This window comes from Capricornis sumatraensis, chromosome 23 (assembly GCF_032405125.1).
Source record: "Capricornis sumatraensis isolate serow.1 chromosome 23, serow.2, whole genome shotgun sequence".
Classification (NCBI taxonomy): Eukaryota; Metazoa; Chordata; class Mammalia; order Artiodactyla; family Bovidae; genus Capricornis; species Capricornis sumatraensis.
The window spans coordinates 17,356,531-17,382,248 of NC_091091.1; the positions used below are offsets into that span (position 1 = coordinate 17,356,531).

The 25,718-nt window shown below is 45.5% G+C and overlaps 1 protein-coding gene across 1 annotated transcript in view; it reads right to left on the reverse strand.

Moving 5' to 3' along the window:
• The window catches only part of SORBS1 (sorbin and SH3 domain containing 1), a 171,290-nt gene that overhangs the window by 34,286 nt on the left and 111,286 nt on the right, over positions 1–25,718 (reverse strand). The window contains exons 12-18 of the mRNA XM_068961240.1: positions 25,440–25,554; positions 19,063–19,146; positions 14,506–14,571; positions 13,811–13,912; positions 9,655–9,704; positions 2,266–2,438; positions 240–1,706 (exon numbers count right to left, since the gene is read on the reverse strand). Of these exons, the coding sequence (XP_068817341.1) occupies positions 240–1,706; positions 2,266–2,438; positions 9,655–9,704; positions 13,811–13,912; positions 14,506–14,571; positions 19,063–19,146; positions 25,440–25,554 (2,057 nt within the window). The remainder of the gene's footprint in view (positions 1–239; positions 1,707–2,265; positions 2,439–9,654; positions 9,705–13,810; positions 13,913–14,505; positions 14,572–19,062; positions 19,147–25,439; positions 25,555–25,718) is intronic.

Below are 25,718 nucleotides of genomic sequence, written 5' to 3' on the forward strand. Positions count from 1 at the left end.
TGAGCTAAACGGCCAATTTTTCTTTCGAAACAGAGTTTGGTGGTTAGTCTCAATGACATGGGGAATCTGTTTTTAAAGAAGAGCAGCCACTACGAGCCATGATTAATTGCCAAGCAAAACAAACAGAAAACAAAGGACGGACCAGAAAATGAGCACCAAGGGCACAGGGGAGGAGGGAACACAGCAAGCAGAATGGAGGGACGGGTGAGGTGAGACTGGTCAGACACACAGAAGGCCACCTCCGAGGGGCGCCCCCAGTTCCCCGCGGGGGTTGTTGTTCTTGTCCAGGCCCTGGTCTGAGTACGGCACAGAGTTCCCGTTACTAAAGGCCCGCGGGCAGAGCTCCGGGGTCGCGGGTCTCTCCTGAGGGGGCTCTGAGATCCGGCTCAGCCGGGCCATGGTGAGCCGGGAGGACAGGCGTTTGGGCACCGAGGGCCTCCCCTCGCAGGGAGGTTCGTCCCGATGAGGCTGACTGGGGGGCTCTGGCTTCTGGCCCGAGAAGTCCCCGGGGCCAGGCTGTCTGAGAGGGTGCTGGAGGGGCTTTTTCAAGCGAAAGGGGAGGGGGCTCATTAGGTAGATGTTCCTGAGGAGCGTGCCCTTGTCCCCCCGGGGATCCGGGCGCCAGTCGGGCCGCCGGGAGGCCTGCTGCTGCTCGTGCCTGCGGATGGTGGTGAAGCGGGTGTAGGAGGCCGGGCAGGTGCCCTTGCACTTGTTGAGGCGGTGTTTGGGGAAGTCCCCGTGAACGCTGCCGCTGCTGCCCTCTCGGCTGTCGCTGGACACGTTGGAGCAGCGGTCCAGCTCATCTGAGCAGGCGGAGAGGGGCTCAGAAGGCACAAGGCCCCGGAAGCCCAAGGCGGAGTCCGCCATCCGCCTACACGTCGGGGAGGCATAGATGATGCTCCCGGAGCTCAGCCCATCTACCTCCCGGGGCCGGAGCTTGGTTGACTCCAGGAGGGACTCGGCCGAGCGGGCGGACATGAGGCCGCTCCGGGCCAGCACGGGTGTAGGGGACTTGCTTAGCCTGCCGGACAGATCCAGGGACGGCATGGACCGGGATCGCTGAATCAGCTGCTCGAAAGCCGTGATGCGGGAGGAGACAGTGTGCTTGGGAATGTGCTCCGAGCCCTCCTGGCTGGGGCCCAGCTCGCCCCGGGCCAACGCCAGGCCGCTCCTCTCGAAGTGGGAGGCCAGATCCCGCACGCTGGAGGCGGAGCCGGACCCCAGGAAGAGTCCGGCCCGGTTGATGTGGTGCATGTCGCGGTAGAGCATGGTAAACTGCGGGCCGGCCTTCCTCGAGAGTGGACAGGGCCTCCTGGCAGCGGCGCCGAACTCCTGCAGGCTCAGCGTGCTGCTCGAGCGGCTGTCGTAGTCCCGCCGCGAGCGCATGAGCAGATTTTCCACGCTGCCCCCCACTGGCAGTGGGAGGCCTCTTCTGGAGTCGTTCAGAGAACCCGAGACACAAAGATTTTCGCAGCTCTGAGCCTTTTCTGACGGCAGAAGGATGCTCTTCCGATCCTGCAAGAGAGCGCTGGGAGCAGAGAGCCTGGGTTTGAATTTGGAGGGTAGGATTTCCGAAATGCAGGCTTTCGCGGCGGACAGGGGCTTCTTGTGCTTACACCCAGGGCCTAACGCACTGCTACTGTGAACTACTCGGCTATGAGCTGAAGATGAAGAAATCATGTGAGCATTCCCACCTTTACGATCCACTGGAAGCATGCAGAATAAAATAAACAGACCCATTAGGTTAAAGCTGAAAGCTGCTACCAAAAAAAAAAGAAAGGGGGAGAGGGAACATGCTTATTTGTCAGAGGGTTTTGGTGGTGGTGGTTTTTTTTTTTTTTTGTTTCTTTTGTTTTAATTTCCAGTCGATGTCCGGAAGCAAAATAATCTGTGCTGCAAAGCAGGTGCAAAGATGCAACAAAAAATGGCCACCCTGTTAGAATTAGGAAAAGCTCAGCTAATTTCTAAGAAAAGGGAACCAGAACAAAAAAGAGAGAGAGAGAGAGAGATGCTTCAGGGAGAGCAAGGTGGGGATTCAAAGGAAGGGAACTATTAATACCAGAAAGAAAAATGGCCGGTGAGAAACTCAGGAAGGGGGCCGGGAAGGCTCAGTGGCCTGGAAATGGATCTGAACAAGTCAACACTGATCCCAGTAGCTGGAGGTTTACTCTCACTGCCATCACCCTAGGAACAGGTACAGATGGCCAAGAGACACCCCGATAACACTGTAGATGGGCCAGAGTCTTGCAGGCTACACCTCGTTACCTTTAGTGGAGGCCGAGCTGGATGGCCGCTTGAGCCCACTCAGGCCCTGGAGGGGGATGTCTCCTCCTTCCAGGACACTTTTATAAATCTGCCTCTCATTCTCCAAGCTGGTGAGATCCCCGGGAGCCCCATCGGATTCCCTCTTCACCGCATGGAAGTTGGAAGAATATACACTGAGAACAATGAAATTTTTAAAAAGAGAAGAAGAAAGAAAAAAACCAGCAGTTAGTATTTTTAACAGTTTTCTAAAAAGCACACTACTAGCTGAGGATAAGGAAACATAGCTCCTGGAATCCTCACCAAGCACAGTCCTTCCTAAAGGGCATTCTTATTTAGCCACAGAGCTTGACAGACAAAGCAGGCCCTCAGGGGCCCCAGAATGTTCAGGAATTGTGTCCCAACAGCAAGGTGCTCTGAGATGACTGCATTTGTGCTTTAAAAGAATAACTGAGAAACACTGCCTGGGCACAGAGCGGGGTCAGACAGCAAGGGGTTCTGGGGCCCAATGACTGCACACAAGATGAGACAGCCAAGGACATAAGTGGCGCTTCTAACATGCCACCAGCCAGAGTGGGCCATTTCAAGTCCAGCACCTGCATAACCTTTCTAGGTTGTTCCTCACAAGTGCTTTGACCAACGGAGCATTAAATTGAACAACAAAAGGTAGTTGCCCAGCTGTCTTGGGTCTCCAGGAAAATCACCAAGTGCAACCGGAAACTGGCATTCTTTGTGCACTTATGCCATCCATTGCTTTCAAAATCTGTAACACCACCTTAGGACATGCATTATGGAGTATCAACTATCACTTGTTTATATTGCTCATTTATATTTATCTTGTTCAAAGTCTAGGTGTTTTTGCAAGTTACCACGAATCCTTTATGGAATGAGGTGGGGCACAGAAAAAATTAAGAGCACTTACTCACTGAACCCTCCCCTCCCCCTAATTCCAGTTTTCTATGCCTTCACCCACAGACACACTGACATGTGGGCATACTCACACATGTGTGCACACACACTCAGATCAGGGGTGACCCCCTTTCTCCCACAAAAGCACTCAGGCTCTCCCTAGGCTGTTTTTCTGTCCTACCGAATTCTATTTACCGGTATCAATATGGATTTTTCAGCTGAAAGATATAAACAGCTTGATAACATTGATTCATTCCAATATTTTATTTATTATCAGCCATAACCAGCTGCCTGACCTCACACCCCCTCTACCTCACCAGTTATCAGGACCCACCCCCTACCCACAGCCACCTCACCTTTGGCCGTTATCCAGCTGTTATCACCATTTTTTCCTGCTTCCACCAGAACAACAAACCAGTACTCAGGAAACCTCTCAGAATGGATCTGCTCTAGCCAATTGTTTTCCTTCTGATACCAAAGCCAACATGCTTTTTCCAGATGTGTACACTTTGCTACTGAGGGGCTCGTTGTTTAAAAATAATATCTAAAAGCTCTTGAACAGTGTTTTAAAATATATCATCTCTATTAGATCTCCTAACGTTGGAAGGGCATATCATCTGACCCACTTTCTCCAAGGGAAAACCGAGGACCAGAGGGGTAAATGTATTTGTGGACGGTCACAGAGTTGTTGGATCTCGCTGTGTTCCAACAGATCAGAGAGGATGGGGAAACCAGTCAGACTGATCAAGAAAGGGCCAGTCAGGACTAGCACCCACAGATTACTCAACAAAAAAGTCAAATTCAGAAGCTCAGAGGAATCTTCTGGTATCCAGTGGTTAAGACTTGGTGACTTCACTGCTGAGGCCTGGGGTTCGATCCTTGGTCAGGGAACTAAGATCTTTCATGGTATATGATAAGACCAAAAAAAAGAAGCTTAGCCCTTGGTAGTCTGAGTTGAGCCACTTTCGGTTCGGAAAGAACAAGCCAGGAGGAGACAGCATGGGGAACTCACCCCCTGGCTAAGATGCAGAGCTGACTGCTGAGCTTCAAGAGGGATTCAACAAAAACACTCACTCGAAGGATAAAGTGAGAGAACAGAGCAATCATCTCAGGGCAACTGTTTCCAAATGTGCCACCAGGCGTGCTCTGGAGGAGGCAGGTTGGGTCCTGGCAGGCTGCGAGTCCAGCCTGGCTCCCATGAGGAAAGTGATCAGCTGAGGCAAGCCTGCTGTCTTTAAAAACTTGGAAACAATCTGTTTCTCTCAGCCTCAGTTTCTTTCATCTGCAAAACTAGTAGGTGTAATGAGACTGTCCACAAAAGCCACCTTCAGATCCGTTATCTATACAGACATTTCTTTTGAGCTCCAGACACATTCAGCTATCTTCTACACATCCCCTACCGCATGATCCTCAGACATCTTGAACCCAGTCTGTTCCAAACCAAACCTAGCTCTGTCCCTCCGTCTTCCTTCACCCAAGCCAGAAAGCCAGTAGAATCATCCTCCTTTTCCCTCCCCAGACCTAAGTAATCCCAAGCCCTGCTTATGCCCTGTCCTGGACACAGTCACATGAATCCTTCTGCTCTCTTCCCCCCTGGGACTGCCCACGACTGCTCCACTACACCTCTGCAGGAAGTACACTGCCCAAGTCTCCAGTCCGCACTTCCTCCAGTCATCTCTGCAAATCACTGCCAATGATATTTCAAGAGAAGATCTCCATTTGTCATTCCACTGCTCATTTTACTCACTCTACAAATATTTACTGAGCACCTACTAAAAGTCAATCATTCTCCTAGGTTGAAAGTAAACAGAGGACAAAACAAAGATTTCCTGCCACAGTGTTCAAAACCATTTAGTGTTTTCAGGGGAAAAAAAAAAAAAAACTGTCTCTAGACTTTGGGGAATCTAGACTATCTTAGGCACCTCCCTTTTAGCTCAGCTAGTAAAAAATCTGCTTGCAGTGCAGGAGACCTGGGCTTGATCCCTGGGTTGGTAAGATCTCCTGGAGAAGGGAAAGACTACCCACTCCAAGATTCTGGCCTGGAGAATTACATGGACTATACAGTCCATGGGATCACAAAGAGTCAGACTCAACTTTCAGACAATCTTAGAGTACTGCATGAAAAAAAAACTTTTTGTATTTATAATATAATGCTACTGTCATTCACTTTTTTACAATATTTTTAAAACTTTTATCTATTTGGCTGTGCTGGGCCTTAGTTGCTGCATGTAGGATCTTAGTTGCCACAGGTGAACTCAGTTGTGCGTGTGAGATCCAGTTCCCTGACCAGGGATTGATGCCAGGTCTCCTGCATCGGGAGCATCAAGTTTTAGCCATTGAACCACCAGGGAAGTCCCTATCATTCACGTTTTATTTGCTGCTGCACGATAAAACCTTCCTTTGATTTTCCCCTCAAACACTTCCTTGGTTCCATCTCTGAATTTACCACACTGCATTCTGATTGTCATGTACGATCATGTAATTTTCCAATGACACTTTTCCTTGAGGCCAGGCAGTTTATCTTAGGAATCTTTGCATGTCGGGTGTCTAGCACCGTTGTTCAATAAATATACATTGGTGGAATAAATGATTCAATGGAGTTAAATGCCAACATGCACACAGATTTATGACATTCTTAACGCCCAGGGGAGTTTCTAATCACTCATGTAAATCTACCCTAATGATTTGTGTTTTGATCTAAAATCAGATTAAGGGGGAAAAGTGATTTCTCTAGTAGACCATCACTATTGAGGAAAGAGCAGCTTGTTCTTGAGTGCCACCTGCTGGCCAAATAAAATAAAGCTCTTTGGCTAGGCAAAAAAAAACATATTCGTGCCAAAATGCTGTCATGATGAAAATAATGAGTGCTGCTGCTGCTACGTCGCTTCAGTCGTGTCCAACTCTGTGCGACCCCATAGATGGCAGCCCACCAGGCTCCCCCGTCCCTGGGATTCTCCAGGCAAGAACACTGGAGTGGGTTGCCATTTCCTTCTCCAATGCATGAAAGTGAAAAGTGAAAGTGAAGTTGCTCAGTCGGGCCCGACTCTTAGCGACCCCATGGACTGCAGCCCACCAAGCTCCTCCATCCATGGGATTTTCTAGGCAAGAGTACTCGAGTGGGGTGCCATTGCCTTCTCCAAAATAATGAGTAGTCTACACTGTTGACTTACAGATCTGACAACTCCAGGGAAATCAAATTCAAAATGGGATATACACTATGGTCACAAGTATGAAAGATACTTTTTGAGATGAAAGACTGACAGCTGTATTAGGATATTGGGACCATGGGTGAATTTCTTTCTCTCTCTTCCCAGGTTCTTTTCACATTGTGATAAGGAATCACGCTGATAAAATTTTAAACTGCAGTCTGCTCACGATGTGAAAGTGGATTTAAGACAACACCATCACTTCTTACAGACTGACCACAGAATTTTTGATTCTGGGCCATTCGGTGACTTGTCTTTCTCTGGTGCTTAGGTTAAGTCAAGTCTTGACATTTCTTTCACATGTGATTCGCATTCACAAGCTGCCTGCCTCAGTGCTAAGCAAGCTGGATTCCAATTAACTGAGATTTATAGGTGCATTCATTTATTCAGCAAACGCTTACTGTACATTTTCCTACATGTCAGGCCCTGCACTCAGGCTGATTCACCCCAACTGCAAACACCGAAAAATCTTACTCATTTGAACAAACTGGGAGAGAATCAAGCCTGAATTACTGAAAAGTCCCCACAAGGAAGAACAGCAGGAGGGAAAAGCTCATCTATTTCTGTCAAGATGAGAACTGGGCTATGACTGAAAAACAGAGGTCTCCAGAGACCCATTTCCATGATACAGACAGAAAGTGAAAGTGGCTCAGTCGTGTCCAACTCTTTGCAACCCCATGTAGGCCATGGAATTCACTAGGCCAGAATACTGGGGTGGGTAGCCTTTGCCCTCTCCAGGGGATCTTCCCAACCCAGGGATGGAACCCAGGTCTCCTGTATTGCAGGCAGATTCTTTACCAGCTGAGCCACCAGGGAAGCACAAGAACAGAGTACTTGATAAAGTAACACATCAAATAGCTTCATGTACGCAAGTACTCGGAGTGTCTGACAGCAACTTGCTCTTTTAAAAAGCCTGCATGGAGGGGATTCCCTGGTAGCTCAGTGGTAAAGAATCCACCCACCAATGCAGGAGACACAGGTTCAATCGCTGGTCCAAGAGGATCCCACATGCTGAGGTGTGCCACAACTATCGAGCCTATGCTCTACAGCCTAGGAACTACAGCTGCTAGCCCATGTGCCTAGAGCCTGGCCTCTGCAACAAGAGAGTGTACCGCAGTGAGAAGCCTGCAAGCCACAGCTGGAGAGCAGCCCCTGCTGGCCTCTGCAACAAGAGAGTGTACCGCAGTGAGAAGCCTGCAAGCCACAGCTGGAGAGCAGCCCCTGCTGGCCTCTGCAACAAGAGAGTGTACCGCAATGAGAAGCCTGCAAACCACAGCTGGAGAGCAGCCCCTGCTGGCCTCTGCAACAAGAGAGTGTACCGCAGTGAGAAGCCTGCAAGCCACAGCTGGAGAGCAGCCCCTGCTGGCCGCAACTGGAGAAAAGTCTGTGTAGTAACAGACCCAGCACAGTCAATAAATAAATTTAAAAAATTATATATATTTAAAAAGTCTGCATGGAAACTTCCCTGGTGGTCCAGTGGTTAAGACTCTGTGCTTCCACTGCAGGGGATGTGGGTTTGATCCCTGGTTGGGAAACTAAGATCCCGCATGCCATAGGGCACAGCCAAAAAAACATTCTTTATGCCCTCAATCCTGCTCACATACTATTACACGAATGGTTCCTTGTTTTTTCTTTCTTTAGTCACTCAAAACAGTAAACTCTAGCATGCCTTTCTTTGGTTAATTTAACACCCAATTTTGAATTGATATTGGTGCAGATGAGAGTTTATAGATGGCACCAGTAGACCTCAGCAGTTCCCTGGCCTAGCATGTCATTGCTCCTACTCTGGTGGTGGCTCTGCCACGCACAGCTCTGGAAGCCAGGCACACACTACCTTCACATGCCTGTCTCCTCACCGATAAAATGCAGAATAAAAATAACAACTGATGCTAGAATGCTGAGGACTATTTGAGGTAAAGTATAATACAATGCTAAGCACAAGCCTTGGCACACAGTTAAGTGTGCAAACAACCATTCAAATTCTTTCATTCAAGACCTCTTCATTCAAGATCTGTGTTCTTAACACTGACAGCCTGTGGGAGCTGCCTTCTGAATACTTTTAACCTCTACAATCTATTTTATTCAGTTGCCACAGTTGCCTTTTCATTTATTTATTTATTTATTTTGGCATGTTTTGCCCCTGAAACTATTAGGGGGCTATATGTTATGCTTCTATCAGAATACCTGGCATAAAGCCTTAGATCCATTAGAAATTCACTCAGCCAGCCACCTGAAACACTCTCACCAACACACCCTAATCCCAGATGGTTGGCTTTCAAATGAAACTACTCTTGCAAAATGTCTTCCCTGGCCAGATATGATAGACTGGATATGCCCAAGTGACTGTAATATTTGACCCCCAAATCCATAAACTCAGCATTCTCACCAAGTCAGACTTCTATCTGCACAGCTAAACTTTGCTTTGTGCAGAGTTACCCAACCCAAATGGAACAGGGAATAATAGTGGGCCTTTCCTCCCCGTCATATTTCAGAGTGAGATACAGATTATAATCTCATGGTGATGAGAAGCTGCTTCTACCAGAACAGTCCCCAAATCTACTTTTCGGGTATGCAGTCCTTAGCCTCCTGGGGTTCAAAGTTTATTGTAGTCACAAAAATACAAGAGCACCAGTCAGGTATACAGGCACAGAAGGAAGTGCCAATAAGAGGTACCGACACGTTTGTAAGGGGGTGGGGCAACAATGAAACATTTCCAGCTGGGTTGACAGCTGCATAGCAAAGTATGGAGACAAGAAACCTTGGAGAGGATGTAGGCTGGCTTGGGGGAGGGGAGGAGAGGCTGTAGTTACCCTACGTGGAAGCGCATGGGGTGTGCATTCACCAGCCAGGCAGAATTCCAAGAACTGGTATAGGGGAATAAACCCGGATCTCTGCGAATGAGACAAGTTGGCCCCATCTTTCCTTGTGACAGGTCCAGCCTGAAGACTTCACCCCCTCATCCCACTCACCTTTGTACCAGATGAACCTCAGTCACACACCCTTCCCCCCCCCACCCCCGGAATCAGCTTCTCAATTCAGACAAATACACTTACAGCCAAAGGTAAAGAAGCCAACACAGGGAAAGGCTTATCAGAGGTAAGATGAATCATCACAACATTAATTTTGAAAAGGAAGAGAAAAAAATAATTTTAAGACTATAATTGCTACTTATCACCAAACTGTACATCATTCGAAGCCGCTAGACTAAAACAAACGAAACACAAGCCTTCCCCATCATGGACATTTCATACATCAAGCCATGTAAACGATAACTTACTATCCAGGAGGCTCTGAAGAAATTTCTGGAGTCGGGCTGACTGCTGAACTCTGTAAACATTAAAAAAAAAAAAATTACTTTGACTCAGTTATTTCAAGCCAAGGGGAAAACAGAGAAGTTCCTTTCTTGTCCTAGTTTAGATGAAGCCCTCCGGGAGGCAGGGAGCCAAACTGAGCTGGAAAGGGCTCAGTGCAGGTGGACGGTGGTGTTCTTTCTCTGGGAGGAGGATTTCTGGGCTTTTGCCTCCCAGGGGCTGCACCCAAGGCTCTCTGCGTGGGTCAGGAGATGCCCACTCCTCATGTGTATCTCCAGTCGCAGGCCCGCTGGGTGGATGGCCCACCACTTCGCAACATGCATTAGTGATATGGACAGCACCTTGCACCAGCTTATCCCCAGCCCTCGGACCCCTTGCCAAGCCACCAGGCTCCGTCATGCACCCAAATGCCACAACCAGAGAGTGTCACCCAACACTTCATCAGGTACATAACATACAAAAAGAAAAGCATTTTAAAAGACCATACTTCTAGATCATTCATTTACCCCTGGAAATGGGGAGCAATGCAGTTTCACAAAACCTCTTAATGCCTGTTTCACCAAGTAGGAGAGCGTGTTATCAAATGACAGGCCACTATGCAAAAGGGAGAAAACCAAGAGCTCTATGCAGATAAAAAGCAGCATAATTACAGAGTTTGGGGTGTCTATCATCTTGGAGAAGGAAAGGCAAAGGGTGTGATATATTTGCTTTTAAAAATAACATGGTAGCTGAATAAGTCCATGTACAGCTTCACTTTGAAAGATGCTCCGATGTCTGCTAATGACCACTTCAAGGAGAACAAGCTCTCTGGAAGAGAAGAGGCACTTGGGGAAAGGAGAGAAAGGAAACAGCAGGAGGAGGAGAAGGAAGATGCTGGGAAAGGAGGCGGAGATGGTGGGACGGGAGGCAGCCTTCTTTGGGGGCTCACGCCGGCTGTCCTCCAGCCCTTACCCCCAGTGCTCCTGGGAAACCACTGCTCTCCCCTCCACGTCCAGCCCCGGTGCCCACACTGGCCTCTCCCGCCGCCTCCCTCAGCACCCACCCATGCTAAATTTCCATCGTGGAAGAGCTTCGGCACAACCCCGCTGGGTCCTCTGGAAGCACCCGCTTCCTGCCTTCCCCCATCACAGCTTGTCAGCCAGCGCTATACCTCTGGGGGCTCCCCTGATTCTTTACCACGTAACTCTAGCTCCCATCAGCTACTTTCCCAGCAACCTCTAAAGTGTTTAGAAGCCTGCTTGGTTATCAGATGCACTGACCCTCCCTCAGAGTCTATTCTGGGGGGACCCCTCAGTTAGCGCTCACATTCGCCCCACCTTTCACTTTTCCTCCTTGCTCTGTTTTGCTCTGATCCTCCTCTGTTCTGTGTCAGACAAGATCCGCACGGGGGGCTACTGGTCCCCCACCCTCTCCCTTCCTTCAATCCTTGCTCCGCTCCCAGGCCTTCAACCAGCACTTCTCTTCGGGTGACTCTGACTGACTTTCAACGCCCCTGCCTCTCACCCATTTCCAACTGTTGCCTGGATAACCCCCATATGATCCACAGTCAACACCTCAGAAATACCTGAAACTACCTCCTTCATCTTCCTTCTGCACTGACTTTCTCCCCATCTTTCTTATGTGACATACTGACATCCCCATCCCTCCTGCTTCCTCCCCCAAACCCTACACTTGTGTCTCCTATCCCTACCCTCAGTTCTTTGTTCTTTACACCAATTAGTTAAAATGTCTCACTGTGGGACTTCCCTGGTGGTCCAGTGGTTCAGACTCTTCAGACTCTGTGCTTCCAATGCAGGGGGCAAGGGTTCAATCCCTGATCTGGGGACTAAGATTCCACATGCTGTGTGCCCCCATTAATAAAAAAAAAAGAAAAGAAAAGAAAGAGAAATAAAGGAAGTTTAAAAAAAAAATTAAAATAAGGCATTGGCTAAATAATTCTTTCTAAAAAGTTCTCACTGCAATTTCGTCTGTGAGTTCTCTCTCATATCCACCCTCCCCCTTGCTTCACGCTGGTGCCAGTGGAGTAGAGGCTCTCGCCCCTGCATGCCCAGATCACTGTAGCAGTCTCCTTGTCCTCTCAACCTCCAACTGGAGGTTTTCCCTTCAATTCAGCCTCTTGAGAGTGAGGACACTAAGCTTCCTAAAACACTTCCTCAATTACATCATTGGCTGGAAGGCAAAATCAATCATCCTCTTAACCATATTTTCTGAGCCTCTATAACCCAGGGTCAACCCTCTTTTCCCAAACCTGCCTCCCACTATTATCACCCAAAATGTTCTATTATAGCTGAATTCATCTACTTTATTCCTGAATCTATATTAAATATGTTTATTTTGTGCCTTCTATCATGCCTCCAAAGGATGGCCCCTACTTTCACCAGGTACCTAAATTCCATCCATTCCTTAAGATCGGGCCCAACTCCTGAGAAGTCTCCCTTAATTTTCTGGAAGATTTCCCCCTCTCCTGAGCCTTTAGAGCCCACAGTGGTCATTCAGCTCTTACCAGGTACTGCTATGTATTACTGGAGCTCTTTTATTTATGAGTGTGGCTAGCTGCCATGTTCCTGAAGGCAATGCGTCCACTCTTGTGCTGACTTAGAACCTCTCTCAGCACGTCTCACATGCCTTAGCTAAGGGCCGTGGGTAACACATAACTGAATCAGTGTCAAGATGACCCATCCATGCAACCTCTTCAGGCCCACCTAGCCACAGGCAGAGCTGTGGGTACCAGACGCCATCTCTACCCAAGGGAGGCTGCCATGAGCTCAGTAACCTTTGGCTGCTGTCCATCCTGGCACCCGTTGCAGAACCACTCTCCCTAGGCTACTTTGACTGGCTGGGGCTCCCATCCTGCCTCTTGACTCGCTTCAGGACTTACCTACAGCCACAATTGTTCAGAACCAGCTCAGACCTCCATTCCCACAAGAGCGACAGCTGCTGCCAGTCTTTGCCCTGGGTGGAGACTCAGCCCCCTACCGTGCCGCGCCCCCAGCTCGGTCACCTATCCGCCCTGTTGCGAGCACTGTTGCCCATCTTCTGCGTTCCCCTGGGCCTAACCCCTGGTCCCTGCAGGCTAACTCTTCCTCTGGGGACTCTGGACTCCCCAAAGCTAACTCCTCTGCATTTGCTCACAGTCCCTTCCCTCTCTTATCCTGGTCCCCTTGGCTGTAGACATAATCACCAGTTTGAGTCTCTGGCTCTACGTGACTTCACACCCAAGTAACCTATACTGGTGGCCTGACCCTCCTTGTCTCAGTTCTGTTTAAGAATAACGTGGTCCACAAGCATTTTCCATGTCTCTTGCCATAGTCTGTGGATGTCCTAGCTTCTTCAGCAGTGTTCGCATTCCTTTTTTATTTTCTGTAAAGATACCCTTTCCTGGTAAGAGTCTCCTTTGTTTTGTCAGGCAGCCATGGGGAGCCGTTCTCCAAACATTTGGTATTTTTCTTTCCCTTGGGAGCCCATTTACCTTGCACTCTCTTTTCTCTCTGACACATCCTTTAATAAACCACACTGGGACATAGCTCCCTGTAAAAATATCAATGCAAGCTGAGTTTCAAATGCATGTGGCCAGGCTGTCTGGCCTCCAGAGTACATTTTTTCATTAAGAACTTTCTGACCTTGCAAATTACAAATACTACTACTCTGACGGTGCCGTCCACATAAGAGGCACTCGATCCACAGCGGCTATGTTTTTCAAAATAATCTCTGAGGTTTCTTTCTCCCAGGGCTGCAAAAAATATACGGAAGTTGCCCACAAAAGGCTCCCTGAAAATTCAGAGAAGGTATACACCCAAGAAGGCAGAGGGGAGCTGTAAGGGTGACCTCTTGAAAGCAAAGAAAGAGGATGGTAAGAGCAGGGGAGCAGTTAAATCACCAGCCAGCCTGCATATATATATATATCTGAAAAATCCCCTATAAGGAAAATGCCAAGCTCAAAAAAAAAAAAAAAAATCCAAGCAAAAATTAAGTTGGGGGTAAGGGGGATCTAAACCAGGACTCAGAGAGCCACGCAGCTTAAAAATAACCAGCACAACCATTCATCACCCCGACTACATCAGAAACCACAGAACAAAGAAGAGAGCCAAGGGAACCGAGGGCATGAGAAAAACTCAGAAATACCTGTGACAGGTTTGTACTGGGTGCGTTATTAAGCGTCTCCATTTTTTCTAAATCTGCCTCTAATTCTGTCTGGCAGAGGTTGAGATCAGTTTCTAGATTAGTCTGGTTCAAGAAAGAAAAGATGGGAAAGAGCGTTTTAGTTCGGAGGAAAGGCAGACAGCATGGAAGATTACATTAGAAAAATGAGTTTGTTTAGCGTCATACATTAATAAGGCAAAGATGGGCACAACTGAAATACAAGAGCTTACTAGAAAGGAGTTAAAGGCAGGAAAACCGAGAAGGCAGCATTAGGCAGCGAGAATGCAAATCCTGTGGCAATCAGAGCTCCAAACGCTACTCTACTTGCTCAAGAGAGGAACTACACATTCCACAAAAACCTACCTTTGAGGAAAACACCTATTTTTCTCTCTTTTCAGAGTATGGTGACTATGACACATACTGTATGTCAGTAGAATAAGTAATTGCTTTTAAAACCTCTACATATTAGTATAAGTCTTAGAGACTTTGTTAAACTGTTTTATCCCAAGCAAAAAACAAAAAGTTATAATCAAGTTTTTTTTTTTTCCCAAAAAAAAAAAAACAACGGGGGGTGGGGGGAGGAGGGGATTTATTAAAAGAAGAACACCCCACAACACACTCACACTAGTCAGGCCAGAGCATACACACAGCCCGCAGGAGGAGCGCAGCGGAATTACCTTTCTATCCTCTCTAGGAAGGATAGAGCAGTCTCCAGGAGTATAATCCCATATCTTTTTGGGAGGCTGACGGGAAGCAGAGGAGGAGATGAAGAAATGAGCATACAGACATCAAGACAAGCATGGAGACCGGCTCAAACAAAGAGGGGCAACGCCAGGAGAACTGTCTCAACACAGAAACGGGTAAGAGCAGAAGGAGCAGGCCCTCTGCCTCCCGAGGCTGCCTGGGGACCCCACGGAACTCTTGGGAGCCGGAAACGTGAAGTGGGAGGTTTGTTTCTACATCTAGGTCTCAGGGAAATCACTGTTGGATACGAAATAATGAAAACTTTTAAAAGAACAAAGAAAAAGCATTAACACCAATTTGAATGAAAACAGAACCATTTCAATTCCACATTGTTCTTTTCCAACTAAGACTGACACTGTGAGCCTACACTTTGGAGGCAGTCTTTCCCGCTGTAAACTTTATCATGTCTTCACAAATGTGTGAATTTGGAGATCTAACCAAGGGTTGGTAAATGCTGCTAAATGTGCTTTCTGTGATTTGCGGCAAGGAAATCCATGCATAAAACGGATGTTAAATGTTGTGCTGTATAACTAGACAATTTCATTAGATAATTTTTTAAATCTCTTACAGTTTAACAAGACTTGATAACATTGCTGACGGTAGAATCAGACCTTCCATCTCTATTAGAAGAAAGAATTTATACTTTGAATTTAAACAGTGCACTGTAAGGTTATTTTCGTTGTCTCCTTTCACTCTCCTTAGAATGAGCTGTATTCCCAAAGTAACAATCTGCCAGAAGATTTGTTTTAAGGGGGATTTAGTGTGGGCACTTAGTTGCTTAGTTGTGTTCGACTCTTTGCAGCTCCACAGACTGAAGCCCACCAGGCTCCTCTGTCCAGCAGGATTCTCCAGGCAAGAATACTGGAGTGGGTAGCCAAGCACTCCTCCAGGGATCTTCCCAACCCAGGGATTGAACCCAGGTCTCCCGCATTGCAGGTGGATTCTCTACCATCTGAGCCACCAGGGAAGCCCAAAAATATTGGAGTCGGTAGCCTATCCCTTCTTCAGGGAATCTTCCTAACCCAGGAATCGAACCGGGGTCTCCTGCATTGCAAGTGGATTCTTTACCAGCTGAGCTACCAGGAAGCCCAAGAGGGATCCAGAGGAGAGGACATCTGGAAGTTACAAGGTACTTCTAAACCTGCAATCTCTTTCCCACTCTGTACACCTTTTTGTTCTGCCTGTTTATAGACTTGAAATTTCTTACACAATGACCTCTGAGGACACGAGTTCATTAGTAACTCCTATCATTCTGCACAAATTTCATCATAAACAACTCTGTGGCAGCATTCAAATTAGTTTTAAATTTCACCTTGAGAATACTTACAGAAATCACATCAATTTTGTCAAAATTTTAGGGGGGAGGGAGGAAGAAGAAAAGGCTGACACCCAGGCCCTTTGTAATGAATTTATAGATGAAAAGTAACCTGATTCCAAGGCGCCTTCACCACTAACATCAGCAGGTCAGTATTTGTAGAGTAAGTGCCACTGACAATTATCACTCATCTTTAAGCACTTAATACACTTGAATCTTATTGGGGATGGAGACTTTTTCAAGTCACTGATGGTAGCCCTACTCATTTACTTCCTGCAAAATATTAGACAGTGCTTACAAATAAAATTAGTTTTAAATCATCTTCCCCGAATGGTCCCTGAAGTCTAAATCAGCCGATACTCTACAATTTGTTAGCCTAAAAGGTATTATAGTCAGGGTTTACTGAAGCTTCAGCTCACTAAATCAGGGTGGCTTTAAGTGAAGGGGCTGAGGAAAAAAGGAGTGCAGGGTAAACATCTACAGTTCTGGCTGGCTGGGACTGCAGGGTAGGGACACTGCTGGGAAGTGTGTCCTAGGTTCACGTGGAATAAAAAGGAGAAACGATGATCCACACGATTTGCCTGGAGTTTTAATTTCATTCTGCCCCCAACTGACTGAAAAACCTTCCATGGTTTATACCCCTCTTATTTCTATCTCTTAATGGCTCAGAGTTGGTTGGGGTAGGAGAAGTGAAGAGAAGAAAACAAATGCTCCCCATCACACCTTCCTCCCAAGCCCTGGGAGTACTATCCAGTCATCAATCTGGTTCAACCAGGTAACAAGCTTACCCTTATGCCTCACACCATAAGGACCTGTTCATCTCAATGATATTCCTCAGGATATGGGCACTGATTAAGCTCTTCTGGCAAGTCTTCAAAAGTATCATCTTTTATGACTTTAGAAGACTTACACAAGAAGTAGCAGTCCCGTTTAAGAACTCTAAGGTCTATGTAAGGAACATTCTGGCTTCAGAGAAAATGGCATTTTGGAGAAAAGTATCTCTAAGTCTTTAAATAATTAAAAGTCAGTTGGGACAACAGGGTAGGAACACAAATTACAGGAAGGTCCCAGTACACAGATGGACTGTTTTCTCAACATTTGTCTGGATTGGCTGTGTGGTGTTCAGACTACCATTTCCCATAGAGACAATTAATTCACTGAGCTATTCACAGAGCCTATCTAGGCACACTGTGGCTGAAATGCTGTCAATTGCTAACAGAAAGAGTATTAATTACAGTGACAGATTCCAGCTTCATATCTTTCCCTAAAAGTTAAGATTTCAGTAAAACTAGTTATCTGGCAAATGAGGAGATGGCTAGAAATTAAAGATTCTCAACAGGGTTTAAAAAATCAATGGTACAGGCTCCTTATTATCAACAATTTAATGCTATGACTTTCTCTTAATATTTGGCATTTTTTACTTTGTAATATAAATTAGTCTTGGTTTCCGCTGCTACTAGGTGTTGTACATGTGTGATGATTCCTCTTCTTTGACTTAAAATATACTGTTTAATTATAGCCTCACCAAAGACTTAAAATTCTGGTTTCCCTCAGGGAAAAAAATACCTATAACTGGAGTTTATGAAAAATTGTTAGTTATAGCTAATCCTGGATAATAAATTGGATTTTTGAAAAAAATAATAAAGCTAATATCACTTTATTTCTCTGATGAAAGTATGGCATTATTATGGCATGTACTAATCATCGTCTTTTGGGGTGGGGGGGAACACATTTCCAAAGGTTTTTTCTATTGTGAGACAACTGAGCAGGTTTTAAGAAAAAGATTAGGATATTGCTAAAGTTCTGCACGTGGAAAAGACTGTGAGAGGTCGACTTCACTGGTGTGTTAATGGCGGACAGCAGAGAAAAAACGGAGAACGGAGAAGTGAGGTGTGCACCAAAGCTGTGCGGAGGGGAGGAGACTGGGCACGCTTTGGGTTGGATGCGTCCCTCGCTTCTGACCACTAGGTGGCACTGTTCACCCAAGGCTGCCTGGCTGATAGTAGGTGACAGAGAAGACAAAGTAGGACTGCCTGTTCCTACAAATGGAGTGTTTACAAGTCAGGTGCTCCTCACTCTGAAAACGCCTGAACATTCCAACAAAGCTCATCATGGCTAAATCAAATGAGCAACTTCAGAGCACCAGCTAAATTCCTCTGTCTTCATCTTCATGAAAAGTATACTATGAAATTTAACATTTTCTTGAACTATAAAGTTATTGCTATCTACTAAAAAAAAAAACCACATTATTCAAAATCATGTGATTCAAATGCCAGATTCAATGCTTAAAGTCTCATATAAACATCTAATAAAATGTTTTATTTTTATACACTTAATCTCTCTACCTGTAAATTCTTTCTGCAGCTGTCATAATTGAGACTTTAAAGTAATTGAAATCTTAAAGTCAGTTTCCAGTCATGTCCAGTGGAAAAATGAGCTCAGTTCTCCCTTCTGTTTGATACTCCTTTGGGTGCAAGGCCAAGAAAATCCTCCTTGAAGTGCCAAAAATCAATTTGTATTAAAGCCAACTCAGATCCATCACAGGGAATTTGTAGGCTATTGGGCTGAATACTAAGTTTGCTAGAATTCCTAACTCGCACGTATAATTTTGGGAAATAGTATCCCTACCTCATAGAGATCATTCCTTAAAAGTTGTCTGAAACAGGGGAGCAATTCTCAGACCACCTGTGCACAGAAAAGCCCTTTTCCTTTTGCTTTGTCACTTCTGTTACATGTGTGTTTCTAAAATTTCTATTTAAAACAGGGACACTGCTGGCCTTTCTCAGTGTATACGCTTTTTCCTGCTTGTCTTCAGCACACTGTGAAGCCTTTGTTCAAGGGACTGAGCCGAAGCCTGAAATAATGCAGTCTACAAGGTGTGTGACATTTGTTGCTAGTGGTGAGAGGTCCTAAGACAAGCAATGATTTAGCCGTGTCTCCCTGACATCTTCTAGCAAGAAACACTTCCCAGAGCTCACTGTCCCTTCTTGGTGAAGTAAAGCAGTGGAAAGCTCACAGGTTGTAGTGAGAACAGCCAATCCCACCACTGACAGCCAACAAAACTGTTTCCCACTTCCTGAACTCTTTACAAACAGATCTGGTTCTTTGGCAGCAACAATGCATCAACAGCATTATTTAAAAAGGTGTCTATAACCACTGAAGCTATTAAACTTACCGGTTTCCCAAACTCCAATTCCGAAAAGAATTTATACCAAGGTTCATTCTTTAAATCTATCTCTTCTGGGCTTATATCCCGACTCTATAGGGGTTGGTGACAGGGAAATGGAAGAAAGAGAAGGATAACATTATGCAGAGATTACATAGGAACCGGCCAGTAGAGATGCAGTGGTTTCCAGAAATATATAGCACCTGCATTCAACAGCAGCAATCTTTTTTTTTTTTTTTTTAAACAGACATGAGCAAAATCAGGAGCTGAAACGGGCAGGAAAGGATGTGTTTATGAAAACAGGCACACTGAGGTAGGCAGCAGTGAAGGAATTGTTCACTCGTCCCCAGGCAGAGGGACGCATATGGAGAGCACTGTACCCCACGGCTGCCCTCTCAACACATCTGAACACGGGCATGACAGTTTTCCTTAATTGTCAGAGCGGTGGGAGAAAAGAGAGCCCCTCTTTCCTCTTTCCAAAGAGCTAAGAGTTACAAGCAAATAACCTGGTGAACACACCAAACATTTAGCCATCTACGCCAGATGAGTAGAGCAAACACTTTTTATGGGCTAGTACGGTTTTAGTGCTTATTTGCAAGGCTGTCTTCAGGTTTTCAAAAATCAACAGCAAATACTGACACTTTTATAAAAGCCAATTTGTTAATACTGCATCTTTAATGGCACATGAGTAGGTGAGAAACCAGTCCCACACAGAGTAAAGTGAACGATGATGGAAGTAAAAACAGAAGACACCAGTGAAAAAACATTTTAAACAAGCATCCATGGGGGATGAACACAGACAGATATACCTTGTGCTTTAAGAGATAAATGTTAAAGAACTGGGGGGGAAAAAAGGAAAAAGCTGAACAAGACAGATAACAGTACAACACGGGGGAGAAACTTCTGGGTTATGTTACAAAAATAAGTTAGCTTTCTCATTTTATACAGCTCTAAGAGGTAATTCACAGACTGATAATTTGATTCCTTGGGATTTCATGTTTCGTCAAATATTTATAAAGTTCTGGTACCTTGCTCTGTGGAAGAGCATATGTTTCTAGAAATAATTAGTTGGAAAATGAGTGCCTGGAAAGCAAATCAGTTTCCCTTTAATAAACTGGAGATATGATCACATCAGATGAAAGTGTTAGAGGCTCAAGGCTTAATTCTTATGTGTATATGTTTCAAAAAAGCTTAATAGTCACAGAAGAGAGAAATGGTGATATCCTGACAATATGAAATAGAAAATATACATTTCCCATTGAGATTGAAAACATCGTAAGAAACATGCCCTCGGGGCCACAACACATAGAAAGGAAATCGCACGTCCTGTGGACACATCTCCAAGTGACTCCTTCACAAAGCAGTTCCTCTGGACACATTTTTCTTAACATTCAGGTAACGGGGCTTTTGCAGCTTGTTGAAATGGCTGTAAACTTTCTTAGCAACCTTCACCAGTCTCTAAGATCCCTAATAAAGATTTTTACTATTATTTCTACTTTTGCTTTAAACCGAGGAAGATCTGATAGATAACTTTTCCTTAACTGAAGTTAACTGAATAGAAGTTAGTTGAAATCAAAGGAAAATGTGTATTGAAACATTCTGTCCTCTTGCATCCAGACTAAACCTTCTTCCAACTGTCTTTAGGGGCAGAGGAGCTTAAAATCTGGAGAATGTGTGTTCCATCTCAGTGGATTCTGTAATTCTGTAAAATACTGGAATCTATATTTATTCAGCGAAATGAGGTGCAATACTGACAAGGACACCACCATTTAGGAGGGTCAGGTTAGACATGGGGACACCCTAGGTCCTTGTATGATGGGGCTTCGTGAAACCTATTTCATGTTTATTACTTTAAAAGACTACTTACGAACTGCTCCCTGGGAATAATTTGGTGTTTTTTTGGTTTTTGTTTTTTTCAATTTTTTAAAAATAAAATGTACCAACTTTTTCAGAAAATTGCCTGAATGTCCTGGTACTCAATTCTGAAAGAATCAACCCATTTTATTGTCAAAGGTTGTTCACAGATTGTTTTATTACCAAGGTTAATGATGGGTTGAATTGAATCAGGAGGCATGTCAACCAGCTTGCACCCAGAGCAGCCAACCTTAGCCCTTGGAGCTGCCCAGCGAGAAAGCTGAAGAGGTAATAAATACCACCCAGCACTTGATTCTGCACTGAAAACTCCTTTCTAGGTCCAAGCACAGAATGGACAAATAGGGGACTGTCCTTCTGGATGGTCCCATCACTTCATGGGAAATAGATGGGGAAACAGTAGAAACAGTGTCAGACTTTTTTTTGGAGGCTCCAAAATCACTGCAGATGGTGATTGCAGCCATGAAATTAAAAGACGCTTACTCCTTGGAAGAAAAGTTATGACCAACCTAGATAGTATATTCAAAAGCAGAGACATTACTTTGCCGACTAAGGTCCGTCTAGTCAAGGCTATGGTTTTTCCTGTGGTCATGTATGGATGTAAGAGTTGGACTGTGAAGAAGGCTGAGCGCCGAAGAATTGATGCTTTTGAACTGTGGTGTTGGAGAATACTCTTGAGGGTCCCTTGGACTGCAAGGAGATCCAACCAGTCCATTCTGAAGGAGACCAACCCTGGGATTTCTTTGGAAGCAATGACGCTAAAGCTGAAGCTCCAGTACTTTGGACACCTCATGTGAAAAGCTGACTCATTGGAAAAGACTCTGATGCTGGGAGGGATTGGGGGCAGGAGGAGAAGGGGACGACCCATGATGAGATGGCTGGATGGCATCACAGACTCGATGGACGTGAGTCTGAGTGAACTCCGGGAGATGGTGATGGACAGGGAGGCCTGGCGTGCTGCGATTCATGGGGTCGCAAAGAGTCGGACACGACTGAGCGACTGAACTGAACTGAACTGAACTTCTGGATGGAGAGCAGGCTATCTGTTCTGGCAGGCAGAGCAGATTTCACAAAGCCAGGCTGAGGTCTCTGCGACAGGGAGCTATCTTTTCCCAGCTTGGCAAAATGCTCAGAAAAGGCAGAGGACTCAGGAGGAAAATGCCTGATCGCTCAGAAGAATAGTTCTGCTGCTTGGATGGGAGCTGGAGACTAGCTTCAGACTGTAATTAAAGAATCTGAATGTGGCGTGTTCATTTACATGGCACTTTGTTATACTCACAGATCTTTTTTACCCACATTATCACATGTGACCCTCTCACTCAATGCTCCGGTGAGGTTGGCAGGCCAGATAATAATTCCATTTTACAGGTGAAAACACTGTGGTTGTTCAGAAAAGTTAAGTGATGCCTCCAGACATAAGGCAGTGTCCGAATTTGAACTTGGAACTCAGAAACCTTCCAATTCCTAGTCCAGTGCTGCTTACCTTTCTCATCCTCCCCAGGAGAAGGGGGTGGGGCTGCTGAGTTTACAGATGATACCAAGCTAACATAAGGGCAAGGGACAGACTTGAAAAGTCAGGAAGGAGCCCAAGGTGACTCTGAACTGGGAAGAAACTAAGCTGGGTAAATCCCCAGGTTTTACACTTCCAAATAAATACTGTGTTTATAATAATGATTTTTACATTTGTCCTTCTCACGTTATCCCTATGGGAGCAGGAACCCCAACATCTAACCCAGGGCTTGGGACATAAATGTTAATTCTACAAGCGGACCCTTGAACAACCTGGGCCTCAGGGATGCATGCAGTTGAAAATCCGAGTGTAATTTACAGTATAATTACAGTATAACTTACTAGCCCTTAGTATCCAGGCTTCCTCCACATCCACAAACTCAACCAACTGCAGTTGTGCAGGGCTAGAACATTTACTACTGAAAAGAATCCACAATTAGGTTGACTGTGCAATTTTTCCAGCTGGAGGTGCTTGTGTCTGCATAAGCCTGTGCAATTCAAATCTGTGTTGTTCAAAGGTCAACTGTACATACTTATTGAATTGAGCTGAGGTTCAGTTCTGTAAGGGACTTGGGAGGGAAGTATGTAGAAGGGCCACAGCCTGAAAAACACCTATTTCTGACAAAGCAGGGACCAACCAGTAGCTCTCCAACTCCAAGACCAGAAGAAAATGGGCTCATACGACAATAAGAGGGAGGCCAAACAGTAACAAAGAACTTCATATGAGTTTGTCAAATAGCTGAACAGGTCACCACGGCTGCGAATCTCCTGAAGGTAGCACAGTGTTTGTCTGGGATTCTGTGGGTTTGCTGCAGGGACAAGATGAATGCTAAGGCAATCTTCAGAGTCTACCCTTCAGCCCTCTGTGCGAACAGGACAGACGTGCCTGTGACGTCCCAGTTCAAATTGCCAGGCTTAAGCAGACACAAGCACCTCCAGCTGGAAAAACACTCGGGGGAAATAGGGATTCTCCCCCATAAGCAAAAGACGTGCCTTTCTGGGAGAAAATTTAGATCCTCTATCTGTCTCTAGTTGGTACACTTATTCACAGCTAACCACCACAAAAACGTGTGCGTGTGCTCATGTGTGTGAATGTGGTGGTGGTGGTTGGGGAAGAAGGGGCCCCTCAAATTCTGGCAAACCAAACACTGAAACCAAGAGGCGGGACTCACACTGAAACTCCCATTCCAGCTTTCCTGTTCACGTGGCAAAAACAGCAGGAAGAAAAATTCAAAGATGACGGACTGATGCCACCTCTGTGAAGAACAGCCTATGAAAAGATGAAGATTCTCTCTAAGATGAAAAACTGCTCTTTGGGAAGAAACAGCTGGACAGCAATGTTCCTCTGCGGCCGGCCTTGGGGGTTACGTCCTAACTGGTTGGCCCAGGCCCTGGTACAGCCGGAGGGGCTTCCTGTGTGGGAACAGCCAGAGGGTGCTTGACCATCTACGCGTAGGGTCATCACAGCTCTCCAAAGTGGGGCCCGTGGGCGAGTGAGCTACTTCTCAGGGTTTGTGAAAACAATATAAATGCTCCCAAGGACTATGAGATGGAGGATACTGTGACTGCTGTGGTATCAATGAGCACAAAATTATGGATTTGGGGTTTTTTTCCCCCCTAGTTTTGAGTAGTGGTCAAATTACTAGGAACCAAGGAAAGGGAGAGGAAACAAAGGAGAAATTAATAATAATATCGCCAAAACAAAAGCACACAGGGGCCTACAGAGTCTGGAAGCACGGAAGTGTACGGATACGTGATATATGTCCCTTGCTTGTTATTCAAGTATCAGGAACATACTCAAAGGACATAACTTTCTTTCTAGGAAGACCTGTGTGGAAGGTTACCTTCCGTGTTTATTACCTTCTCACAGAGAGAGAACCTGCAGTGAAGGGAGGAGACAGAGGCAAAATTCTCTACTCCTCTCAGAACTTTTTGCTTAAAATAACTTTGGTGCACAGTAAATGCTGGAGAATGACAACTCTGAAGCACTTTGGTGAACTGTTGAACCTTTTTTCCTAACTAAAATTACTTACCCCTTTGTGCTTTTAAAGATGTCACCTTTGTATTTTAGTAAAAGTCAAATCAATTATTCCTTAAAAACATGTAGAGCAAAAGAGGCGGAGGGAGAAGAATTTGAACCCACATTTCAGGGGCCTTCTTATTCTGGACTCAGTGTGATAACCGCATTTTAATGAGAATCAGTTCCCAGCATGACAATTCCCTCCTGCTAGAAAGGCCGGAGGGCTGCAGGGTTTATGGAGCCTTGGAGGTCCCTTTAACCATGATCAGAATTCTGAAACCAGCTTGTTCTAATGAAGGGTGAATAAAAGGAAGTGTGACGGGCAGATATGAAACCCATCAGTCTGTAAAAATTCTCCCTTGTCTTTACAGGGTGGCCTCCTATGCCCATACAGGCCATTCTCCCTACTGATAACTGCTTGGAGATGTGAACTTGTGTAGGAAACCACAAATCAGATGGAACATGCAATGTGTCCTCTCTACTGAACTTGTCAGAAAAGGAAGACCTAAAAGCCACAGTCTAACAGCCTGGGGCTTTTCTCCCCCCAAGTAACATCATCATATTAATTATCTGGTTTTTAATGATGTACTTGTAACTTCAACAAAATGTATGCATGTTCAAGTAAGAGTCACCTCTAAAACTACAATTTTAGTCCGGTTAGTAATAAGCCTGATAAACGAATGGTTAGATGTTTTTTAAAAAAGCAGCAAAATCAACCTTTACACTAGCAGACTTAAAATTAGTGAAAATCACGCACAAAAAGAGCAACAAAGCCACAATGAGAGGATTCTTTCAATGCAGACTCTCAGCACTTATTTTGTGAACACCTGCCAAATGAAAAGAGTAAAAATACTTCATATTGCCACTGTCTTCTAAACAAAGCAAGTCTATCTCAATGGAGAAAGAATGTAATCCAAGCGCACAATGCATCCGGATTAAAGAACTCGGGCAGGGCGAGACAAAAGCACTTTAATATGCACATTACCATCTTTTCGTTGGTCAGAACAGAGGACTTGCCCGGCTGATACTCGTAAATGCTTCTGGGCTCTGCGCGGTATTTTCTTGTATCCACTTTTTTATCTGGGGGCTCCCAGTCAGTCCTGTAGAAAGAAAATCCTATTAGAGCTATTCTCATGAAAACTGGCATCCAACTGTTCTGACGACTTTGGCCGACTGTAGTTTAATCAAGGAATTTTTATATCCGAGGCACAAAATGGGACTCTGCGCAAAGCGTTCAGTTGTGCTGCTTTCCTTCTTCAAATAA